General features: G+C 18.3%; 7 protein-coding genes across 7 annotated transcripts; 4 read left to right on the top strand and 3 right to left on the bottom strand.

Moving 5' to 3' along the window:
- Window positions 1-1535: 1535 nt before the first annotated feature.
- Window positions 1536-2373, top strand: PF3D7_1436900 (histidine triad protein, putative; the record flags this gene model as incomplete). Its single annotated transcript, XM_001348487.1, has 2 exons — window positions 1536-2056; window positions 2292-2373. The coding sequence occupies 2 exons, from the start codon at window positions 1536-1538 to the stop codon at window positions 2371-2373; spliced, it is 603 nt and encodes a 200-aa protein (XP_001348523.1).
- A 635-nt stretch (window positions 2374-3008) lies between these two features.
- PF3D7_1436800 (ATP-dependent Clp protease proteolytic subunit) lies at window positions 3009-3743 on the top strand (the record flags this gene model as incomplete). The annotated part of the gene is made up of 1 exon (XM_001348486.1): window positions 3009-3743. The coding sequence occupies one exon, from the start codon at window positions 3009-3011 to the stop codon at window positions 3741-3743; it is 735 nt and encodes a 244-aa protein (XP_001348522.1).
- A 224-nt stretch (window positions 3744-3967) lies between these two features.
- On the top strand, window positions 3968-6702 carry PF3D7_1436700 (conserved protein, unknown function; the record flags this gene model as incomplete). Its single annotated transcript, XM_001348485.1, has 2 exons — window positions 3968-6442; window positions 6583-6702. The coding sequence occupies 2 exons, from the start codon at window positions 3968-3970 to the stop codon at window positions 6700-6702; spliced, it is 2595 nt and encodes an 864-aa protein (XP_001348521.1).
- Window positions 6703-8286: 1584 nt separating this feature from the next.
- Window positions 8287-11847, top strand: PF3D7_1436600 (cGMP-dependent protein kinase; the record flags this gene model as incomplete). Its single annotated transcript, XM_001348484.1, has 5 exons — window positions 8287-8315; window positions 8678-8747; window positions 8952-9126; window positions 9296-9726; window positions 9991-11847. 5 exons carry the CDS (start codon window positions 8287-8289, stop codon window positions 11845-11847), a joined length of 2562 nt encoding a protein of 853 aa, XP_001348520.1.
- A 652-nt stretch (window positions 11848-12499) lies between these two features.
- PF3D7_1436500 (GTP-binding protein, putative) lies at window positions 12500-13795 on the bottom strand (the record flags this gene model as incomplete). The annotated part of the gene is made up of 1 exon (XM_001348483.2): window positions 12500-13795. One exon carries the CDS (start codon window positions 13793-13795, stop codon window positions 12500-12502), a length of 1296 nt encoding a protein of 431 aa, XP_001348519.2.
- A 576-nt stretch (window positions 13796-14371) lies between these two features.
- On the bottom strand, window positions 14372-18335 carry PF3D7_1436400 (conserved Plasmodium protein, unknown function; the record flags this gene model as incomplete). Its single annotated transcript, XM_002585415.1, has 2 exons — window positions 14372-14426; window positions 14596-18335. The coding sequence occupies 2 exons, from the start codon at window positions 18333-18335 to the stop codon at window positions 14372-14374; spliced, it is 3795 nt and encodes a 1264-aa protein (XP_002585461.1).
- Window positions 18336-19742: 1407 nt separating this feature from the next.
- Window positions 19743-22724, bottom strand: PF3D7_1436300 (translocon component PTEX150; the record flags this gene model as incomplete). Its single annotated transcript, XM_001348482.1, has 1 exon — window positions 19743-22724. One exon carries the CDS (start codon window positions 22722-22724, stop codon window positions 19743-19745), a length of 2982 nt encoding a protein of 993 aa, XP_001348518.1.
- Between the last annotated feature and the right edge of the window lie 2276 nt (window positions 22725-25000).

The following is a 25000-nucleotide window of genomic DNA, read 5'->3' as shown; positions in this document are numbered from 1 at the left end:
AAAAAAAAAAAAAAAAATATATATATATTCCTTTTTGAAATCCATTTATACATCCATAAAAAAAATGAAAATATATTTTTTCACTGTACTTTTATTATATATACATTATCCAAGTTATAAATATATTTGGTACGAAAAATCCTCTTTTTTGAATTATGTAATATATAAATAATATATATATTATACATATATTTTTTTTTTTTTTTTTTGGGGGGGGGAGTTATATATACATATAATTATTATTTATACATATATTTATTAAAAAAAAAAAAAAATGAATTTTTTTTATAATTCATGAGGATATATAAAAATATATAATAAGGAAACATAAAAATATAATATATTATTTTATGAATAAAAATAGAAAAAATAAAATAAAAATTAATATATACATTTTATATAAGATAAAAAAAAAAAAAAAAAAAATGAAGGTATGCACGGAAAAATATGTACTTAATTTCAATAATATATTATATATTTATAATAATATTATGATACTGTATATAATACATTTGTTAAATATATATTATATATATATATACATGTAATTATATACATTATGTATATGTTGTATATATAACAATATTATTATATATAATATATTTTAATATAATTATACATATAATATAACATAATATTATAATTTTGTGAGCCGCTTTATCCTTTTTTTTTAAGTATATTATATATTGTGAATATTATTTATTTATATATGCATGCTAATAATTATAACATAACAATTTTTATATATTTAAAAGAAAGAAAAATATATTCCCAAAAAATAATAATATAAATATAAACTATATATATATATATATGTATTTTTATAAAACTTTTATCAATGGGTATATTTAGAATAATTAAAATAAAAAAACAATGTAAATAATATTTTATTCTAGATATTTTTTCGTATAAATAATAATATGCATATTGTTATATAAATATATACCACATCCATCAACAATTGAAAAATCTTCATCTTTTTTTTTTTCAATAATATATATATATATATATATATATATATATATATATATATATTATTCTATTTGTTTAGATCACGAATAAATAATAACATTATAAAAACAATTGAATTAACAAAAAAAAAAAAAAAAAAAAAAAAAGGAACATATTGTCAATGTATATATATATATATATGTATGTATTATATTCTTTTTATATATATAAATTAAAATCAGTGCATATTTTGAAAAACCTCCTATATAAGTACACGAAAAAATTAAATTAAAATATTAACATATAAATAAATATATACTTTATATGTGTGTTTCCAATTATAAAGGGAAACACATATTAAGGATAGAATAAATAATATAATATAAAAAAGTACACCTCGAAATAATTTGTACGAATATATTGTCTGTACTACATTTTTATAATTTTTTCAGATTCTGTAATCATTAAAAAAATATAATAATAAAATAAGCTCTCTTTTATTTGAACTTGAATATATATATATATATATATATTTATATATTTTATATTTTTATTATTTTATTTTTTCGTATATTATTTGTATAATGGAAAAATATAAAAACATACTTGAAAAATTAGAATGGTATAAAAATAAGAGTTCTGAAAAATATGAATTCGGTATATATGAAATTGACAAAAGGGAGGTATTTATAACTACTAAATATTCTTATGGTTTTGTAAATAATAAGCCATTATTACCTGGTCATATATTATTAACAACTTTAAAAAAAAAAAAACACTACAATGATTTAGATATAGAAGAAATTATCGATATAAATTTATTATGTAATTTTATGTGTTATATTATGGGCAACTTATTTAATACAACTGATTTCTCTATTGCTATTCAAGATGGCAAAGAAGCAGGGCAAACTGTTGATCATGTTCATATTCATATAATACCAAGGAAAATTAATGATTACAAAAATAATGATAATATTTATAATGATATGAATAAAATTAACTTAGGCTATGGAAAAAATATTATATGTAATTCTTGCAATAATACAATTAATGTATGTTCTCAAAATGAAATAGAACGAAATTTTAAACTGGAAGAATTCAAGTAAAATTAATTTATTACACATATATATATATATATATATATATATGTATATAAATTTATTATATCATATTTTTTACATATCATTAATAAGTTATATTATTTTATAATTTGAATGTACATTATCTCAATGTTTTATATTAAACGCTTTCTTCATAATGATTTTATTAATTATAATATATGAACTTGACAATATTACACCTTTTCTTTTTTTTTTTTTTTTTTTTTTTTTTTTTAGTACATCCATTAGATCAATTGAACAAATGGAAGAGGAAGCTAACTTAATTAAATCATACATTAATGAAAAATTTTCATCTTAAAATTATAAGTATAATAAATGACAAATTAACACACATATATTATATATATATATAATATGTGTAAAAATTATTTTGGTTATTTAATTTTTTTTTTTTTTTTCTTAAAAATATATAAATAGAAAAATAAAAAAATATATCTCTCGGTATTTTATTTCATATGATATATATTATTCGTTTTTTTTTTTTTTTTTATATCATTTATTATGATATATATATATATATATATTTTTTTTTTTTTTATGTCAAATCTATATTTTTATGAAGCTTAATTACAATTTATAAGCTCATTATAGTTTCCATTAATTATATGCATTTATATTATTTTAAATGATATATATTTATATATAATATAAATTTAATTTAATATATATATATATATATATATATATATATTTCTTCTTTTTACATAATTTATATTTAATAATTCACATATAAAAACACCAAATATATAAAATAAATATTATCCCATATTAAATATACATGTATGTAAGTATGTATATGTATCCATCGTAGCATAATTATAACTATAAAATATGGCATACTAATATATGTTCCTTGTTATATATTCACAATATATATGGAAAAATATATATATATATATATATATATATATATAATGCTTTGAATACTCAAAAATGCAAGGCCTGTTATTATTTATGTTAATTTGTATAAATTTTTGTAAATGTACAAAAATTATAACGAGATATAATTTTATTACAAACAAAATCAATATAAAAAGATATAAAAAAAAAAATAATAATAAAAGTCCATTATATTATTCCTATAATGAACATCACAAGTATAACATAAATATACCTTCATTACTTTTATCTAAAAGAATTATATTTTTATCATCACCTATTTATCCTCATATATCAGAACAAATCATATCACAGTTATTATATTTAGAATATGAATCTAAAAGAAAACCTATACATTTATATATTAACAGTACAGGTGATATAGATAATAATAAAATAATAAATTTGAATGGTATAACTGATGTAATATCAATAGTTGATGTAATTAATTATATATCTTCTGATGTGTATACTTATTGTCTTGGAAAAGCGTATGGAATTGCTTGTATATTAGCTAGCAGTGGAAAAAAAGGCTATCGCTTTTCTTTAAAAAATTCCTCTTTTTGTTTAAATCAATCTTATTCTATCATACCCTTTAACCAAGCAACCAATATTGAAATACAAAATAAAGAAATAATGAACACCAAAAAAAAAGTAATAGAAATAATTTCTAAAAATACAGAAAAAGATACAAATGTTATTTCAAATGTTTTAGAAAGAGATAAATATTTTAATGCAGATGAAGCAGTAGATTTTAAATTAATTGATCATATACTTGAAAAGGAATAAAATGTATAACAAAAATAAATAAGTAGTATTATATTATTACATAATAATAAATTGTTTATTACATATTATATATATATATATATTTATTTATTTATTTATTCATTTATTTATTTATAGTTTCTCTTTTTTTGTTATATTATAATATATACAATTTGAACTGTCATCTTATTTTTTTAAATATAATATATAAATTATAAAAAAAAAAAACAAAAAATAAATAAAGAATGAATAACAAAATGTTAACAAGACGTATATTATTTTCAAGATATTTTCATGGACCAAGTTTATATAAAAGATATATATTAATAAAAAATGATATACCAGAATTTATAAAAAGAGTAAACTTTAATTCTATGCAAAAGAATAACAATGATAAAGATGATAAAGTTAAAAATTTAAACATTCAAAATAATAAAAATGAAGAATATGCTCATACTAAGGAAAATTGTGACAATATAAAGAGTCCATTCTTTAATGATATCCTAAAAAAGCATGATAAAAAAAATCCTGATGTCATCCCAAATTTTATTATAGATTTTTTCACTAAGGAAAGTACTGATGATAAAAAAAATATATATATAAACGAATATAAGAATGTACTACTTGAATTTATACAATATAAGATTGAATTTTCAAAAGATGATTCTAATAAACATCAGATAAAATTTGTAGATATATTTTCTATGCTATATTTTTGTTATATGGAAAGAATATACGATTTGGACTTTTTGACAGAACTCAGTAAGCAATTTGATAATATATATAAAAGTAAAAATACAAAAGATTTATTAAATAATATAAATATAAATTATTTAATGATGATGTTTTATTATTTTTCTTTTTTAAAAGTGAGTAATGGAACATTAGATAATATCTTAAGAGATTTTATAATAAATAATGAAGAGGTAGAACCAGTACTAATTTACAAATATTTTGAATGTCTTAGTTTACTTAGTGATGTACATGATAATAATAAAATTGTTCCTATCATAGAAATATTTATAGAAAATTTTTATAATTTTAATAATTACATTTTGTTAAACATATTACAATTTTTACATAAAATGAATTTTTTTGATAAAAACATCTTTTCTCTTTTAACCAGAAAAATAAACAAAAATGTTTATGAACAAAATGCAAATCTTTTTGAAGTATGTATGTTATCACGTATATATGCTTTATATAAAAATGAAAATATAACTTTTAATAATTATTTGCTTGATGATTTAATTCAAACCATTACTAGGCATGAAGACAATTTTCAGAATGATGAATTATATGAAGAAGAGGATAAAGAACATTACAACAAAGTTGACAAAGAGAATGATTCTTCTAATATAAAACAATTAAATAATAATAATAATAATAATGATCATATAGAACAATTTAATAATCCTGATTCTATAAATATTAATAGTAATAATGATATAGATAAAAATAATGAAACGAATGATAATGATATACATAATTTATATATACAAGAAATTAAAAATATAAATAGAGATAATTACACACTATTTAAAAATAGTTTATATAATGATGGATTAAATTTTTATTCCTTCTTTTTAAATTCAAAATCAACTAATAAAAATTTATTCAAAAAGAAAGAAAATATTCATATAGAAATTAATAATGATAAAAAAAAATCAACATCTAAAATGTTACATATGTCACAATGGGACAAATTATTTTTTTATGAAGATTATAAAACGAAAGATATAAAAAATGAACCATTTATTAACATGCACAAGAACAAAAATGGTAATAATAATAATAATAATAATAATAATAATAAAAATAAAAATATTGACAATAAGGAAAATTTACATATTGATAAATATATTAATATGTATAATGATTTTATAAGAGAAAATTTGTATTATGAATTTAACTACCAAAAAATGATTGATGTGTTTAAAAATATATGTATTCATTTGGATAATACAAAAATTGCAATATACATAAATAAAAAGGATAACATGTTATCATGTAATAATAATAAAATATGTAGATATCGAAAGAAACTTTTATTTATAGATAATTATTATATTGGTCATATATTCTATATAATTGATTCTATGTTATCATTAAATATGCATCACAATTCTTCAAATTTTAATAAATTACAAAATAAAGTTCTTAATTTAATAAAAAATAATGAAACATATATAATTGATAATTTTGATAGTAAAGAAATTAAAAGTGTATTAATATTTTTAGTACATACAGATCGATATTATAAGGAATCATTCATATATTCTATTACTCATAGAATTATCGACTTATATATTAATAACTTATGTGATGCGAAAACATTATCTATATATTTGTATAATCTTTTACCATTTACAAAACAAACAATTGTTAAAAAAAATAGATTTAACCATACTATTAAAAATGTTGTATACAATACTTATTTATGGTTAAATAATAATAAAAACGTATCTAATGAACAAGGACAAAATAATAAAATCCTATTTTATAATAATATAAAAGTAACAAATTACACACTTTTACAAATTTTATCTATATATATTTGTAAAAATGTTTACTTTATTAGCTTACCAATATTAGCATCCCTATTAAGATCATTTTCTTATTTATCATTTAATGACATTAATTTTTATAATGTATTTATACCCTTATTCCTAAAGCATATTAAGTATTTAAAAAATGTGGATATTCTGAACATAACACAAGTATAAAAAATTAATGAATATTTTTACATATAAAAATAAATAAATAAATAAATATAAATATATATATATATATATATATATATATATATCGGTATATTTTTTTTTATTTTATTTTTTTTTTATTTTATTTTTTTTTTTAGGCTTATAATAGGCAGAAAATTAATAATAAATACTTTTATTATTTGTTATCAAAACAATACCAAAATGCTAATTCAAAAGACAATAAAAAATCTAGTGTTGAAGTTAAGTTAATTGGATAGCCAATATGATAATTATAATATTGAATGTTCAGGTTAATTTATTTTCTCTATTGAAAAAAAATTTATATATGACAAGAACAAAGTAAAGATAGGATAGAATAAAATGACATCAACTATTTAAACACACCTTTTATTCCTTTTCTTTTTTTCCTTTTTTTTGTATATAAATATATATTTGAAATAATTTTTACAACGTATTAAATTATTCACATTATATTCCTAAATTTTTATTTAAATATACATGTTTATAATTTGTTTCTGTATATCAAGATGTTTAATTAAAATATGTTAATATGAAAATGTGGTATATATATATATATATATATATATATGAATACATGTACGTATTTGTCTATGTATTTATACAGAAGTATATTATTATATGTATATATTATAAAAGAGTACAGAAAGAAAAAAAAATTTCATTTTGATTAAATATATATATATATTAAACATTTAAACAGATGCCCTATTCCATGTAAATATATCATAATAAAAATCATGTTAAATTATTAAAAAAATATAATAATAAAATAAAATAAATACATTATCAATATAGAATAAACCTTTTTTTTTTTCTATATATAATTACTAATTGTTATTTTTAAGAAATATTACCAAATCGAAATAATATTATTTTATATCTTCATTATTTACTTGTTTTTGTTTTATTTTCATGTCAAACAATAATAAAGACAAGATAAAAAAGTAAAGAAAAAAAAAATATATTAATTTTATAACAAAGTAGGTATTCAGAAAAAATTATAAATTATGATTTAAAGAAATTTCAAAGTCTTTCAGATTTAATATTTCATATATATATATATATATATATATATATATATATTTTTTTTTTTTTTAATTTATGCATAAAATAAATATCATATTCCTAACCTATAATATTACAGCCACATTTTTTGATTTAAAAGAAAAAAAAAAAAATGAATAAATGAATGAATAAATTGTTATTTTACACATGTTTTTCTATTTTCTATTTATTGTGATTAATTTTATACATTGTATTTTTTCTTTTTTTTTTTTTTTGAATTAATTTGAAGAATTAATTTAGAATAATATCAATTTTTTTTTTTTTTTTTTTTTTTTTTTTTTGTTATAAATTCATAATTATTATATATAAATATATTAACATTTCTTTGAAGAAAAAAAAGGAAAAAAAAAAATAAATATATATATATTATATATATATATATATATCATTTAATTTTTTTATTTTTTTATTTAATTTCCAAATTTTAATTTTCCACCTTTTTGTACCTAAATTTTTTTTTTTTTTTACTTATTTCTGCAAACATAATTTTTATTAATACATTTTCTAATTTTTTTTTTTTTTTTTTTTATATTTTTAAAAACTCAATTAAATTAAACACTTTTAAAATATACAATTTATTTCACCATGTTTTAATAATTAATATTTTTAACTTGTGTAATAAAAAAGGAAAATTATTTTCTCATAAATATTTACACATTTTTTTTTTTTTTTTTTTAATTTGTATACACAAAGATTTAGAGAGAAATTAAGTGTATATAAAATATATAATAGATAATAAAAAAAAAAAAAAAAAAATGGAAGAAGATGATAATCTAAAAAAAGGGTAAATTTGAAATATGTTGAAAAAAAAAAAAAGAAAAAAACATATATATAATATATATATATATATAATAAATTTATACCTACATTTATGTAATTTTGTTTATATGAAGGTAACAAATTTATTATAAGATTAAGAATATTTCATAATACTTTACAAACTTATATGTGCATCATTTTTTTGGTTTTTATTTATTATTATTATTTTTTTTTTAGTTTTATATTTTTAAAAAATATAATGTATAGAAAATTTAATTACATGTTATGGATGTTCTATATATTTCTTTTTAAAATTGCTCTTGTTTACTAATGTATAATTCTTCTTTTTTTTTTTTTTTTTTTCTTTTTTAATCATATTTTTATTAGGAATGAAAGAAATAAAAAGAAGGCTATATTTTCAAATGATGATTTTACAGGAGAAGATAGTTTAATGGAGGTAAGAAATAAAAGGAATTTGTAATTTTTTTTTTAAATTGTATATTTAAAAGGGAATAATGTATGTATTAATTTTTGTGATGGTTTATTATATATTATTTTTAAATTACATATCCATATTTAATTATATACAAATGTTGTTTTCAGAATTTTTTTTTTTTTTTTTTTCTATTTATCTATAACATATATTTAATTTTATTTTTAGGATCATTTAGAACTTCGGGAAAAGCTTTCAGAAGATATTGATATGATAAAGACTTCCTTAAAAAATAATCTAGTTTGTAGTACATTAAACGATAATGAAATATTGACTCTGTCTAATTATATGCAATTCTTTGTTTTTAAAAGTGGAAATTTAGTAATAAAACAAGGGGAAAAAGGTACCAAAATAAATAAATAAATAAATATATATATATAAGTAAATAATTTCTTGTTAATAATAAAATATATATCCGTCTTTACATAAAATATTTATGTAATGTGTATGTCATATATATATATATATTTTTTTTTTTTTTTTTTTTTTTTTTTTTTTTCCCCCCCTTTTAGGGTCATACTTTTTCATTATTAATAGTGGCAAATTTGACGTTTATGTAAATGATAAAAAAGTAAAGACTATGGGAAAAGGTAGTTCTTTCGGTGAAGCTGCTTTAATTCATAATACCCAAAGAAGTGCAACTATTATTGCAGAAACTGATGGAACTCTATGGGGAGTTCAAAGAAGTACATTTAGAGCTACCCTAAAACAATTATCTAATAGAAATTTTAACGAAAACAGAACATTTATCGATTCCGTTTCAGTTTTTGATATGTTAACTGAAGCACAAAAAAACATGATTACTAATGCTTGTGTAATACAAAACTTTAAATCTGGTGAAACCATTGTTAAACAAGGAGATTATGGAGATGTCTTATACATTTTGAAAGAAGGAAAGGCTACAGTATATATTAACGATGAAGAGATAAGGGTTTTAGAGAAAGTACGCAAAAAAAAAAAAATAAATAAAAAAAATAAAAAAAATAAAAAAAATAAAAAAAAAAAAAAAAAAAAAAATAAAAAAAAAATAAAAAATAAAAATAAAAAAAAAAAATGAAACAAAAATGTACATATATTCTTTCATTTTGTTTTTTTTTTTATGCATAAATGTTATACGTTTTATTATTTTTAGATATTTTGATATATATATATATATATATATGTATATATGTATAACACTTATTATTATTATTTTTTTTTTTAACAGGGTTCCTATTTTGGGGAAAGAGCTCTACTGTATGATGAACCAAGAAGTGCAACAATCATTGCAAAAGAACCAACCGCTTGTGCATCCATTTGTAGGAAATTATTAAATATTGTTCTAGGAAACTTACAAGTAGTTTTATTTCGTAATATTATGACTGAAGCTTTACAACAGAGTGAAATTTTTAAACAATTTAGTGGGGATCAATTAAACGATTTAGCAGATACCGCCATTGTTCGAGATTATCCAGCTAATTATAATATATTACATAAGGATAAGGTAAAATCCGTTAAATATATTATTGTATTGGAAGGTAAAGTAGAATTATTTCTTGATGATACTTCTATTGGTATATTATCCAGAGGAATGTCTTTTGGAGATCAATATGTATTAAATCAGAAACAACCATTTAAGCATACTATTAAATCATTAGAAGTTTGTAAAATCGCATTAATAACGGAAACTTGTTTAGCTGATTGTCTAGGAAATAATAATATTGATGCATCTATTGATTATAATAATAAAAAAAGTATTATAAAGAAAATGTATATCTTTAGATACTTAACTGATAAACAATGTAATTTATTAATTGAAGCTTTTAGAACCACAAGATATGAAGAAGGTGATTATATAATACAAGAAGGAGAAGTAGGATCTAGATTTTATATAATAAAAAATGGAGAAGTAGAAATAGTAAAAAATAAAAAAAGGTTACGTACCTTAGGAAAGAATGATTACTTTGGTGAAAGAGCTTTATTATATGATGAACCAAGAACAGCTTCTGTTATAAGTAAAGTAAATAATGTTGAATGTTGGTTTGTTGATAAAAGTGTGTTTTTACAAATTATACAAGGACCTATGTTAGCACATTTGGAAGAAAGAATAAAAATGCAAGATACTAAAGTAGAAATGGATGAACTAGAAACAGAACGAATTATTGGAAGAGGTACTTTCGGAACAGTTAAATTAGTTCATCATAAACCAACAAAAATAAGATATGCTTTAAAATGTGTTAGTAAAAGAAGTATTATTAATTTAAATCAACAAAACAATATAAAATTAGAAAGAGAAATAACAGCAGAAAATGATCATCCATTTATTATAAGATTAGTAAGAACATTTAAAGATTCTAAATATTTCTATTTTCTAACAGAATTAGTAACAGGTGGAGAATTATATGATGCTATTAGAAAATTAGGTTTATTATCTAAATCACAAGCTCAATTTTATTTAGGTTCTATCATTTTAGCTATTGAATATTTACATGAAAGAAATATTGTATATAGAGATTTAAAACCAGAAAACATTTTATTAGATAAACAAGGTTATGTAAAACTAATCGATTTTGGTTGTGCCAAAAAGGTACAAGGTAGAGCTTATACATTAGTAGGTACACCTCATTATATGGCACCTGAGGTTATTTTAGGAAAAGGTTATGGATGTACTGTTGACATATGGGCATTGGGAATATGCCTATATGAATTTATATGTGGTCCATTACCATTTGGTAATGATGAAGAAGATCAATTAGAAATTTTCCGTGATATATTAACCGGCCAACTTACATTTCCAGATTATGTAACAGACACAGATAGCATAAATTTGATGAAAAGACTTCTATGTAGATTACCTCAAGGAAGAATTGGTTGTTCAATAAATGGCTTCAAAGACATAAAGGATCACCCATTTTTCTCAAACTTTAATTGGGATAAATTGGCTGGTCGTTTGCTTGATCCGCCTTTAGTATCAAAAAGTGAAACTTATGCAGAAGATATTGATATTAAACAAATAGAGGAGGAGGATGCTGAGGATGATGAGGAACCATTGAACGATGAAGACAACTGGGACATAGATTTTTAAATAAATAAATAAATAAAATATATATATATATGTAGAGATATATATATACTTAATTAGGGCGATATGATAATTGAAAGGATTATTATTTTTTAATTTTTTTAGTATATTTTTAGAAATCATATATATTCATAATAATATATTTGTTCCATCATATATATTATATATATATATATATTATATATATATATAATAATTATAAATTTTTGAAAAATGTTATTTTTATTATTAATAATTTTTTTTTTTTTTTTCATTTGTTTGTACAATATAATGAATTTATATCTTGCGGTGTTTTTTTTTATTCTCTCCTTTTTTATATTATATTTTATTTTATTTTATTCTTTTTCTTTTTTTTTTTTTCTTTTTTTTTTTTTGTTTGTTTTTAATTTTACAAATATATTTAAATAAAAATTCAAATGGTTCTAAATTTTTTTAATAAATAAATAAAGTAATATTTACTATTTTAATTAGTGTTCAAAATGAAGAAGAATCAAAAAAAATGAAAATATGAAATTTGTATAAATATTTATAGGTATTTATATATATATATATATATATATATATATATACACGGTGTTAATGCTTTACATTTTTTTTTTTTTTTTTCCTATGTCTATATATTTATTAATCCTTATATTTTTATATAAATTGTGCATTATAATAAACCTCTGAATGGTGTTGGATATTTTTTGGAATTAATAGATAAAGGTTCATCAGATTTAAAGTCCAAATAAGTGATAAAGTCTTGTTTATCTGGTACAGGTTCTAAACATACATGACCTAATAAACCTAATCTAAACATATCTATGAAGAACCTACAACCTCCATTAATATCTAAATATTTATAATTTCTACATAAATTTAATTTAGTTGATATAACATTAGATATAAAACGAATATCATTAGATGGAGAATCTAAACCTAATATTTTAACATAATTATAATGTTTGTGTTTATTAAGTGTAAATAAAATATAATCACCAACATACATATGATCATATTTATAATCTAAAGTATTTCCAATTGAACTTAATTTTAAGGAAATTTCTTTATCTTCTAATTTTGGTAAAAAAATTCCTGGTGTATCTATTAAATAAAGTAAAGGATTATTTGAGACTTTATATGTATCAATCATTTTAGTTGTCCCAGCTAGGACATTTGTTTTTACTCTTTTCCTATTGACTTCAAAAGCTATTTTATTATTTTTGTAGCCATATTTACTTAAATTATATGTAATATCCTTAAATGAATTTATAATACTAGATTTCCCTACATTAGGTAAACCAATAAGCATAGCAAATAATCCAAAACTTTTAAATTTTGGTTTCATTTCTTTACATATATCTCTAATTTTTGAGATATTTTTATTATATTTGGATGAAGTTAATAAACACATAGTATTTGTTTTTTCTTCAATTAAACTTTGAGCTTTTAAAGCTAACCTCCTTGGTATTAAATCTACTTTGTTTAATATAATAATACGTTTCTTCTTCTTATTATTATTATTATAATTTATTGCTAGCTTTTTTTTTAAATCATCAATAATAAAATCATTAGTACATGTAAAAGGTAATCTTGCATCTCGAACCTCTATAATTAAATCACTTATATCAAATTTCTTTTTTATGTTTAATGATGACTTATGCATATAATTTGGAAAACACGTAATATTCATATCAAATATAAATTTATCTCTACAGATAAAATCGCTATATTTTTCTTTTTTCTCAACCAATTCACTACTACTACAACTACTACTAATATTATTATTATTATTATTATTAATATTATTATTAATATTTTTTTTATTAACATTTATGGTATTCAAATATATGTTGTTCTTGTTTTCATCATCTCCATGTTTTATTTTATCCAAATCTTTTTTTAAAAATACATCATTCAATGATGGACCTATCTCCTTTTTCCACACACTTATTCGCGATGAATCCATGACACTACATTATAAGAAGGATTATATTTATATGTATGTTTTTGGAACAAGGGGAAAAAAAAATAAAAAAAAATAAAAAAAAATAAAAAAAAATAAAAATAAATAAAAATAAATAAAAACAAATATAATATATTAAATATCTATTTTTTAGCTGATTAACTGTATTCACCTCATATCATTTTTATACATAATATATATATATATATATATATATATATATTACTTCTTTTGCCTTTCTTTTTAAATTATGATAAAAACATTAGAGTCTATTTTTATCAAAATTGTCAAATTAATTTTCTAGTTCCCTTATGAAAAAAATGAAAAACACAAAAAAAAAAAAAAATAATAAAAAAAATATTACAGAAAAAAAAATATATTAAAAATTTTAACAAATAGATCATATGTGACTATAAATATATATACAATAATGTGATCATATATTTATAAAAATAAAATATATACAGTCCTTTTTTCTTTTTTTTTTTACAATAAAATATACATATATATATATATATATATATATATATAATTTTTAATTTTTGGGAAGGATAAAAAAGAATTCTTTAACAACAATTCTTATGAAATATGTACACTTTTTAAATATTTAATATATCTTGACAAAATTTTACACCTAAAAAAAAAAAAAAAATTTTAAATAAATGATTATAATATAAAAGAACACACCAATTGATACTATCTTACACAATAAATATATATATATATATATATATATATATTTATACATATATATATAAATATAATAATTATCGGTTATTTTTTATTTTTATATTTTTGCTTACCTTGTATTTTCATGTATATCGTTTATATTAAAATTATAATTGAATTTTCGATTTTTTGAAGATCTGAATAATTTCCTAATAATATTCTTAACATTACAATATTTGTATATATAATCTAGAGATATAATAAAAAGAATATTTTTGTTGATTTCATTAATATGGATACTTTTCAGTATTGTGTAAATATTATTCATGAGCAAAATATTATGATTTGATATATTGAAATTATTTTTTAAACAAGTTAAAGAAATAAAAATTAATGATTCTTTTATATTTATATTTTCATTTGTATTAGTGTTAAAGTATATATATGTACATATATAGTTTATATATTGAAGGATATGATAAAATAAAGGAACTACATTATATTCAAAATTTAATATGGAATTGTTAATATTATAAGGTATTATGTCATTTGTAAATTCGTTATATTCTTTATTATTATAAGAATTTATAAATGTTGAAATATTTATAATAGGTGCAAATTTCTTATCTTCTAATTTTTCAAATAATAATATATCAAATTTGTTCTTTTCATAAAAATGGTTTGATAATACATTACATTCCACTTCATTGTTAAATTTATATTTTGTATGTTTAGACATTTCGAAATTATTAATATTCTTATGATTATCATCATTACATTTAAAGTCATTCATATTTTGTATATATCCGAGTGCCCATAAATTAGACTTTAAATATATATTTATCTTTTTTATAATTTGCTTACTATATTTAAAAATTAATTCTACATTGTTCAAAGGAATATTATGATTATATTTTTTTTTTTTATTAAAAATAATATATTGTAAATGAGTATATATATATATAATAAAAAAGGAATTCTTTAAAATCTCATTTTCCTTTATTTTTTCATTTATCTTTTCATTTTGTATATTGGAACATTTATATATGTTATAAGTAATAAAATTGAAAAGATATTTTTCATATATATTTAATAATATAGTAAATTTATTTATATCATATAATCGATGTTCATTTATATAATATCGTCTATTTATATAATTATAAATATGTTTCATTTTATTCTCATATGTATATATCATATAATTATTTCTTTTATCCATATAAATATATTCTCCTTTATTCTCATCATATATTTCCTTGATATATTCAGTAATACCATTGTAGTAGTAAAACAAAAAATTTTGAAACAATATTTTATATAAATGTAAAAAATTTATTAACATAGAATATTCTTCATATAAATGAAAAAAAAGATTCATAACAAAACTCATTTGATATTCATATCTAATTTGACAAGTATTATATAATAAGGTAATTATATTTTTTATATTTATATAATTTATTTTTTGTGATAATACAATTGTTATATTTTTATTTATATCATTTAAAAGTTCTATACACATAAACTCATTTTTTATTTTCATTTTCATATCCATTTTATCTTTATTTTCTGATGAAAAAAAATCATCTTTTTTCACATCCTTATCTTTTTCATTAATATGTTCATTTAAGAGCTTATTAAAAATTTCAACATTATGATTATCATCAGTTTTGTTTTTTATTATTTGCTTATTATCATATTTATTTATATTATTTATATTATATATACTGAAATTTAAAAATGTATATATATACTCATATTGAGATGTAAAATTAGATTTCTTATGTAACATATCTATCATATTGTCCACATTATGTATTTCATTTATTTTCTCTGTTATGTTTATACTTATAAGATCTTTCATCATTTTTTTTTTTTGTTGTTTCTTAAATTCTTTAGTTAAATATCTATTTATGTAAATATAAATATATATAACATGCTTTATGTTCATATATTCAAATTGTTTTTCCTTCAAAATAAGAAAGAAATTGTAAAAATAACACAAGGAATTGTTTTCTTCATATTTTTTCAAATGTGTCAAAAGTTGGTATATTTCTAAATTATCATAATTTTCTATATCTTGTATTATTTTATTAAAAAGAAAATATATCAATTCTTCATCACATAATTTTACTATATTTTTAAAAAGATCTAAATTAATTTTATTATATATTGATATTTCTTGGTTTACGACACATTTGAATATGGTTTTATCTAGAAGACTTATATGTTTTTTACGTTTAAATAAAACTTCAAATATTTCCAACAAATAATTATGAAAAAATAATTTGTCATTATTTTTATTTATTTTTTTAGATAATACATTATAACACATATCTGTGTTGTACATATTATATGACGATGGCAAAAAAGTATTATATAATTCAGTGTTGTTATATGCATCATCACTATTATTATAATTAATATTATTTATATTTTCATTTACATTTACATTTGCATTTACATTTTCATTTACATCTATCTCCTTTGTATATTTCCTTAAACTCGTTATTTCATTTTTTTCTCCTTTTTGTGTCCTACCTATATTATAACACATATCGTTCGAACTTATTTCTTTCTTTCCATATATAGAGGAAATACATGCGTCATAATTATGATAGGTGTTATTATCTAGGTAGTGTTTTTTTATTAACGTATAGAAATACTTTTGCAAATAATTCAACATTTGTTGAAAATGTTTTGAGGAGTAATCAAAATTATATATAGACCTTAAAAGATAAAACTTATTTAAATCACTTAGCTTTTTATAATCCTTCTTAAATAGGGTACATAGTTGGATAACCATATGTTTATCTATCATATTAATTTTTGATAATAAATAAAAATAAGAAAGATATAAATCAATATCTATGATATTAGTATAATAATATTTATTACTACTACTATTAATATTATTACTACTACTATTAATATTATTACTACTACTATTAATATTATTACTACTACTATTAATATTATTACTACTACTATTAATATTATTACTACTACTATTTATATTATTATTATTATTACTATTATTATTATTTAGTTGCTTTAGGAGACTAACAATTATTTTTGTCATATTAAATTGTCTCTTAATATCAACTTTTAAATTCGTATCAATTAATAATTTGAATATAACTAAAGAATGATGTAACCACATATATTTTATATAATTCAAATTAGGAATATTATAATATATATACGAAGAATTATTTAATATATTTTTATCTTTTTGTACATAGTTCTCAAATATGTGTTCCTCAATATTATTCCTTTTAGAAATTATATGATTATCTATAGACTTATCATTTTGTATTTCACAGGTTATTTCCTCTTCACATTTTTGTAAATTTATTATATTTTTTTCACATGATACGTTTTTATTTCCTAAGATATTACACATGTCATAATATACATCATGTTTTTTTTTTTTTTCTTTTGTCTTAGCATAATTATCTATCATATGAAATGGAAATAATGCACATGTATCATTAGCTGTTAAAATGTAAGGCTCTGTTCTTTTTTTCTTTTCATAATTATAATTACCATCAATATTATTTCTATGACATTTCTTTACATATTCTTTTAATACATTTACAGTAATCTGATTATAATATTTCCACTGAATATATAAATTATCTTTTGAATCTGGAATTAAATCTTGTTCATCCCTTAATTTATAAACATGCTTATTCATATATTTTATATAATCAGTGATATATGAACATGACGTAGTTTTCTTTTTATTTACATCGTATACTATCAAATTTAAAATTTTATTTATTTTGTTGTTTATATCTTTTTCTATATTGATATAACTAGCGTTCTTATAATTCACTTGTCCTTTCAAAATGTTTTTGAGAATCATTATATGACAGGATCATCTTATCATTAAGTAGAACATGTGAACATATATATGTATATATGGATAAATATATAGAGATATGTATCTATATTTTGCTACAAAAATATTTGGGTACAATTTTTTTTTTTTTTTTTTTTTTTTTTTGATGACTAATTTAAAGAAACTAGAGAAACATAATAAAATAAATATATTATATTGTTATAATATAATATTAAAATTTAAAGAATTTAATATTAAGATATTAAACATTACATGAATGAATAAATAAATATATATATATATATATATATATATATATATATAATATATTACATATATAATTTATATATTTTTATATATGTAAAAAAAAAAAATAAAAAAAAAAGCAATAAATTCATGCTTGAAGAATATTTTGGATTCGGATTCGTAAAAATTAAATATATATATATATATATATATATAATATTGTTCATTTAATCATTTCACATATAATCATATAGCTATTATATTATGGAGAAGATAACATAAAAATTTATATTCTATAAACTACATTTTTTTTTTTTTTTTTTTCCTTTTTAATATTTTTATTTATTCTTTATGTGTGAATCAACATATAGATTTTGTTCTCAAAAGGAACGATTATAAGGCAATATAATTTTTTTTTTATTTTTCAATTAATTCATACAATTAAAAAAAAAAATAAAAACTTAATCATAAAATTTAATTAAATTTTTTTTCTTATTTTTAAAAAAAAATATAAAAGTTGGTTGTTATTCTTTATATATATATATATAATTCTATATATCTATATCTACATATATATATATATATATATATATATATATATAATATACATTCTGTTGTATATAATACATACTATTTTGTAATTAATCAAATAATAAGATATATATTATATGTTCATTGTGAATTAAAAAAATATATATACATAGAATAATAATAATATATACTGAATTATAAAAATTAAAAAAAAGGGTGGTAAAACTTCGAAAAAAAAAAAAAAAAAAAATTAAAAAAAAAGGGAAAATCAAAAATTAATATACACAATAAAATTTATATACAAAATAAAGAAAATTCTCATAGACTTCTGATCTGTGAAAATATAAGGAAACAAAATTGATATGAGAAAAAATAAAATAAAATAAAATAAAATAAAAAGCAAATTTGGCAGAAAAGCATATAAATATTATATATTTTTTCTATACCATTATTAATTAAAAAAAAAAAAAAAAAATTAAATTAATTTTTTGATATATTCCTTAAAACACAAGAGGTTCCCACTTAAAAAATTAAACATATATGATATACATATATATATATATATATATATGTGCACAAAAAAATATACATATATATTTTTTTTTTTTTTTTTTTTTTTTTTATTTCATTTTATTTATTTTATTTTTCTTCAAATTAATTGTCGTCCTCTTCTTCGTCCAATTCTTCTTCATCATTAGAATCATCGTTATCATTTTCATCATCATTGTTATTTCCTTTTTCATCGTCATCATTTTCTGAGACCTTATTTTTTCCATCAAAGGTAACATATCCATTATCCATATCATCATCATCATTTGAATTATTCTTTGTATTAGTTGGGACAAATGGATTTTCTTTACGTGAAAAAGAATCAGTTACATGAGCACTTGGTTTTCCTCCAAAATTTTTTACCATATCTTCAAGTTGGTCTTTTGAAAACATAGTAACACCTCCATCATTTTTAGATGAAAAATTATAATTTTTAGAAAAGTCGAATTCTTTATTTTCTTCCATTTCTTCTTTCTTTTTCTTTTCTTTTAATTTTTTTTCTTTAGCTCTCCATTGTTTAAGTATATTAAAAGCTCTTTGTCTTTTGAATTTTTGTAACTTTCCTCCATATTTGTCATATAAAGGAGATTTAAAGTTTCCACCTTCTTTATCATCATCATCATATAAATCGTATTCACTATTTTTCTTTAAGAATTTTATTAGATTTTCTTTAGTGTCATATATAGATGTGAATACATAATTGTTACCGATAAGTTGTGGGGCCTCATGGTTAAAGTTATTTGGAATACCATCATAAGAATTTTTAATTTGTTTATAGGCATCATAGAATCCATCATCATCTTCTTGTTGATCCTCTTTCTTTTCTGATTTCTTTTGTTTAGCATAATCAATAGATTTGGAATCATAACTCATATGATATGTACCATTTTGTCCTAAGAAGTTTTTCAATTGTTCATTGGTTAATCCTGAAGTTTCATTTAATGACAAATCTTTTTCATCACTTGCATATGGTGATAATTCGTAGAAATTATCATCAGGTTTAGCTAATTTTCTTAATTCATTTTCTGTTAAATCTTCATAATCTAAAATACCTTCTTCGATTAATTTTTTAATATCTTTAACACTAAATTCATCTTCATCCAAATCATCATCATCATCGTCGTCCTCATCTTCATCTTCGTCTGCATCGTTGTCATCATCATTATCTATGGTTACATATTTCTTTAATATATTTTGTACGATTTCATTATCTGCACCACCAAAATTTTTTATTGTCTTCTGCAATGTAGCCATATCAAATGAAACTTTACCATCTGTTCTTATATAATCTTTCTGTGATGATTTTTTTTTATTATTTTTCTTGCTATTTTTATTTTTACTGTTATAATTGTTGCTCATGGATGATGAAGAATTTGATCCATAGTTAGTACTTTCTAAATCTAAAGAATCCATAAGATTTTTGGATTTTTTGTTATGAGTAGAAACTGACATTTTATTTTTCTTATTATTATCAAATTGTGATGACGATATTAATGGTTCATCGTTTTCATTAAAACTGTTATCATCCTCTTCTTGTTGGCTAGTATTATAATTATTATAGTTCTTATTATTATGATTGTTATTATTATTTATATTTTCTTCATTTGCTGAAAAAGATTCTTCTTCTCCTTCTCCTTCTTGTGTGTTTACACTATTGTTTGCATCGCCCTTGGATGAAGCAGTAGTTGTATTATTATTAAGTTCTTCTGCTTCTTCATTTTCACCAAATAATTCATATTTAACATCATCATCCTTTTCATCAAAAGTATTAAATTTATCTTCAAAGGAATTATCAGCATATTTAGAATTTACAACGAATGATTTATCATCATAATCATCATCATCACCTCCTTCTTCGTCGTCCTCTTCATTATTATTTTGTCCTTTAGGATTCGAAGGAACTAAATTATTATCAACACCATCATTAAATGAATCAAAAGATCCATCAGTTGGTTTCATTTTTAAGTCATCAAGATTTCCATTTTCATTAGAAAGTGCATTAAACATTTTCATCATGCTATCTGGATTTATATCGAACGGTTTTCCATTAGCTCCATCTTTATTATTTAACATATTCATCATTGAAGGGTCTAACGTCAATTTTGAAATAGCTTCTTTTAATAATTGTTTATTTTTTAATAAATCATTATTTTTAATACTATCTTTAATTTTGTCTACATTTACACCAGCACCTTTTAACATTGTTTCTAATTTGTCTTTTAATTCATTAATTTGTTTCATTTGGTTTTCTTTATTTACTCCTCCTTCTGCACCTTCTTTTCCTGTTTGTGGTACACCAAAAATATTCATCATATCACTAAGTGGATTTTTTCCACTACCATCTTTGTTTCCTGTTAATGAACTTAAAAATGATTGTAAATTATCTTTATTCATCATTTTTCCAATATCCATATCGTCAACTTTTCCCTTTAACATATCTTCAAAAGGGTTAGTTATCTTTCCCATTTCATTAATAGTAGCTTCTTCTTCGTTCATAGGTTTGTCATCAGATTGGTTTCCTTCAGTGAGTTCATCTTCATTTTTATTTCCATCATCAGAAGGTGGTTCTTCATTAAAATTATCATTATCATTATAATTATCATTATTATTAAAATTATCATTATTATTAATATTATCATTACCACTATCATCTGTTGCAACTTCTACATTCTCTACATTATTTTCAGATACTGGTTCTTCTTGTGGGGGACCATATTCTTGCTCATTATTATTTGCATCAACATTTTCTTGTGGAGGATTATCGCTTGAAGGTGTCCCTTCATACATGGCATCATCATTAGCATGTACATTTTCATTTAATTGTTCTTGATTATTTGAATTCTCTCCTTGCATATTTTTTGATTCCGCGTTTTCATTATTCATTTCATTATTATCATTTGCATTTCCTAATTCATTATTCTTATCATTATCTACATCACCTGTCTCATTATCATTACTATCACTATCATTTCCAGGCATACTACAAGTAGGCATTACATTCAAACTTTTATTTCCATTGTTTTGAACAGCACAATAATAATTAATTATGGTACAAACGATCAACAAGGCTAATATTATTATTCTCATTTTTTTTTTTTTTTTAAATGTTGAATTATAAACAAAAAAAAAGAAAAAATAATATAATTATTTAATTTATATCAAACGTGTAAACAATGATAATTCATATATAAATATATATAATAATAATGTGTAATTTATATATATTTTTATATCTTTTAATTTTTAATTTTTTTAAAACACACAAATATATATATATATATATATATATATTACATTTAATTCAATGAATTTCTCTCTATATATTTTTATATACATATATATATATATATACATGTATAATTACAGAGTGCTTTAAAAAAAAAAAAAATAATAATAATATTAAATAAATGCAAATATAAATATAAAAAGATAAAATAAATTATACTGTTCAAAAATAAACAAAAAATTTTTCAAAAAAAAACATACAAAAAATATATATATTATATATACTTATATAGTAACATTGAATTCGTTGAGGATAATAAAAAAAAAAAAAAAAAAAAAAACTTTTTTTTTTTTTTATCAATATAAATATTCTCTATATATATATATATATATTTATATTTATATATACATATACTATTTCTTTATAAAATTAAAAAAGAATAATACATAACAAAAAATATATTATAAGTAAACACAATAAAAAGAAAAAAATTATAATAATACATAAAATATAATATATATTTCTTATGTTAACCTTATATAAATATATTTTATAAAAACAATATTATTATCTACTTATATTTTAAAAAATATATTTTTTGTTTTCTTTTTTTTTGTAATATAATATAATACATTAACATATATATATCTTCTTTAAATTCATTTTCTTTTAATCTTTATTTCTACACAAATTAATATATATATATATATATATATATATATAATATATATATAAATATTATAAAAGCTTGTCCTATATAACTATTATTATAATTAAATAATTCAATTATAATATATATATATATTAAAAAAATGTATATATATATATAATATCACATCATTATAATATATATATAATTTCTATGGAAAAAATATACATATATATATATATAATAAATAAAAGCAAGAAAAATGAAAAAAAAAAAAAATATATATATATATATATATATAATCTAAAAAAAATAAAAATAAAATAAATTAAAAAAATATAACGTGCTTAAATATATATTTAAATATATATTATATATAACTTTTATATTTTTAAGGTCATATATTTAAAATACCATAAAAAAAAAAAGAAAAAATAATATATATTATTATATATATAAAAATATAAATAATTATATTTATTTTTTATAGAAAAGAATTATATATAAATTATATATATTATTATATAAAAAAATAAGAAAAAAAAAAAAAAAAAAACAATATCACGTTTTCTTATATATAAAAAAATATGATATTTATTATTAATTAAAAAGTACAATTAAAATAAAAATATATATATAAATTAATTTGTATTATTTTATTATTTAAAAATATATTATTTTATATATAAATAAATATATATATATATATATAAAATATGAATTTATAAAATTTTACTTATTTTGACCACAAAGAGAAAAACAACTATTTTTTTTTTTTTTTTTTTACTTCTATATATAAAAATAATAAATTATACAAAATATATAATTTAAGTGGGTAAACAAAATGTATATTTAAAATATACGAATATATAAAATATATATATATAATATATATTTATTTTATATATATATTTAATAATAAAAAAAAAAGATGTATAGGGATATATTTATTATATATATTATAAAAATATTATTATATTAATATTATTATATATATATATATATATATATATATATACTAATTATAATATATATTTTAAATCACTACATATTTATATAAAAGGGTTAACTTTTTTTTTCTTTTTTTTTTTTTTATCACGTTCTGTTATATATACTATAAATATATATATATTATAATTATGTATTATTTATAGGTATACAATGTTGTTATTATATATATAAATATAATTTATATATATTATATAAACATTAATATATTTATACATAGATATATTAAACCTCACAATAAAATAATCTTTAATATAATTTTTATATGTATCTATATATAATATATATATATATATATACATTGAAATAAATTATGTATAATTGCATGTAAAAATGGCTCGATATTATAAAGAAAAAAAAAACAACATAAATATATTATATATATATATATATATTATATGTATATATTATATATATATAAATATATTAATAATATATATTTAAACATATATAATATAATATTTAAAATCCAAAAGGAAA

This window comes from Plasmodium falciparum, assembly GCF_000002765.6.
Source record: "Plasmodium falciparum 3D7 genome assembly, chromosome: 14".
NCBI lineage: Eukaryota > Apicomplexa > Aconoidasida > Haemosporida > Plasmodiidae > Plasmodium > Plasmodium falciparum.
The sequence above is the reverse complement of the archived record's forward strand: the minus strand, read 5'-3'. Positions and strand labels throughout refer to the sequence as shown.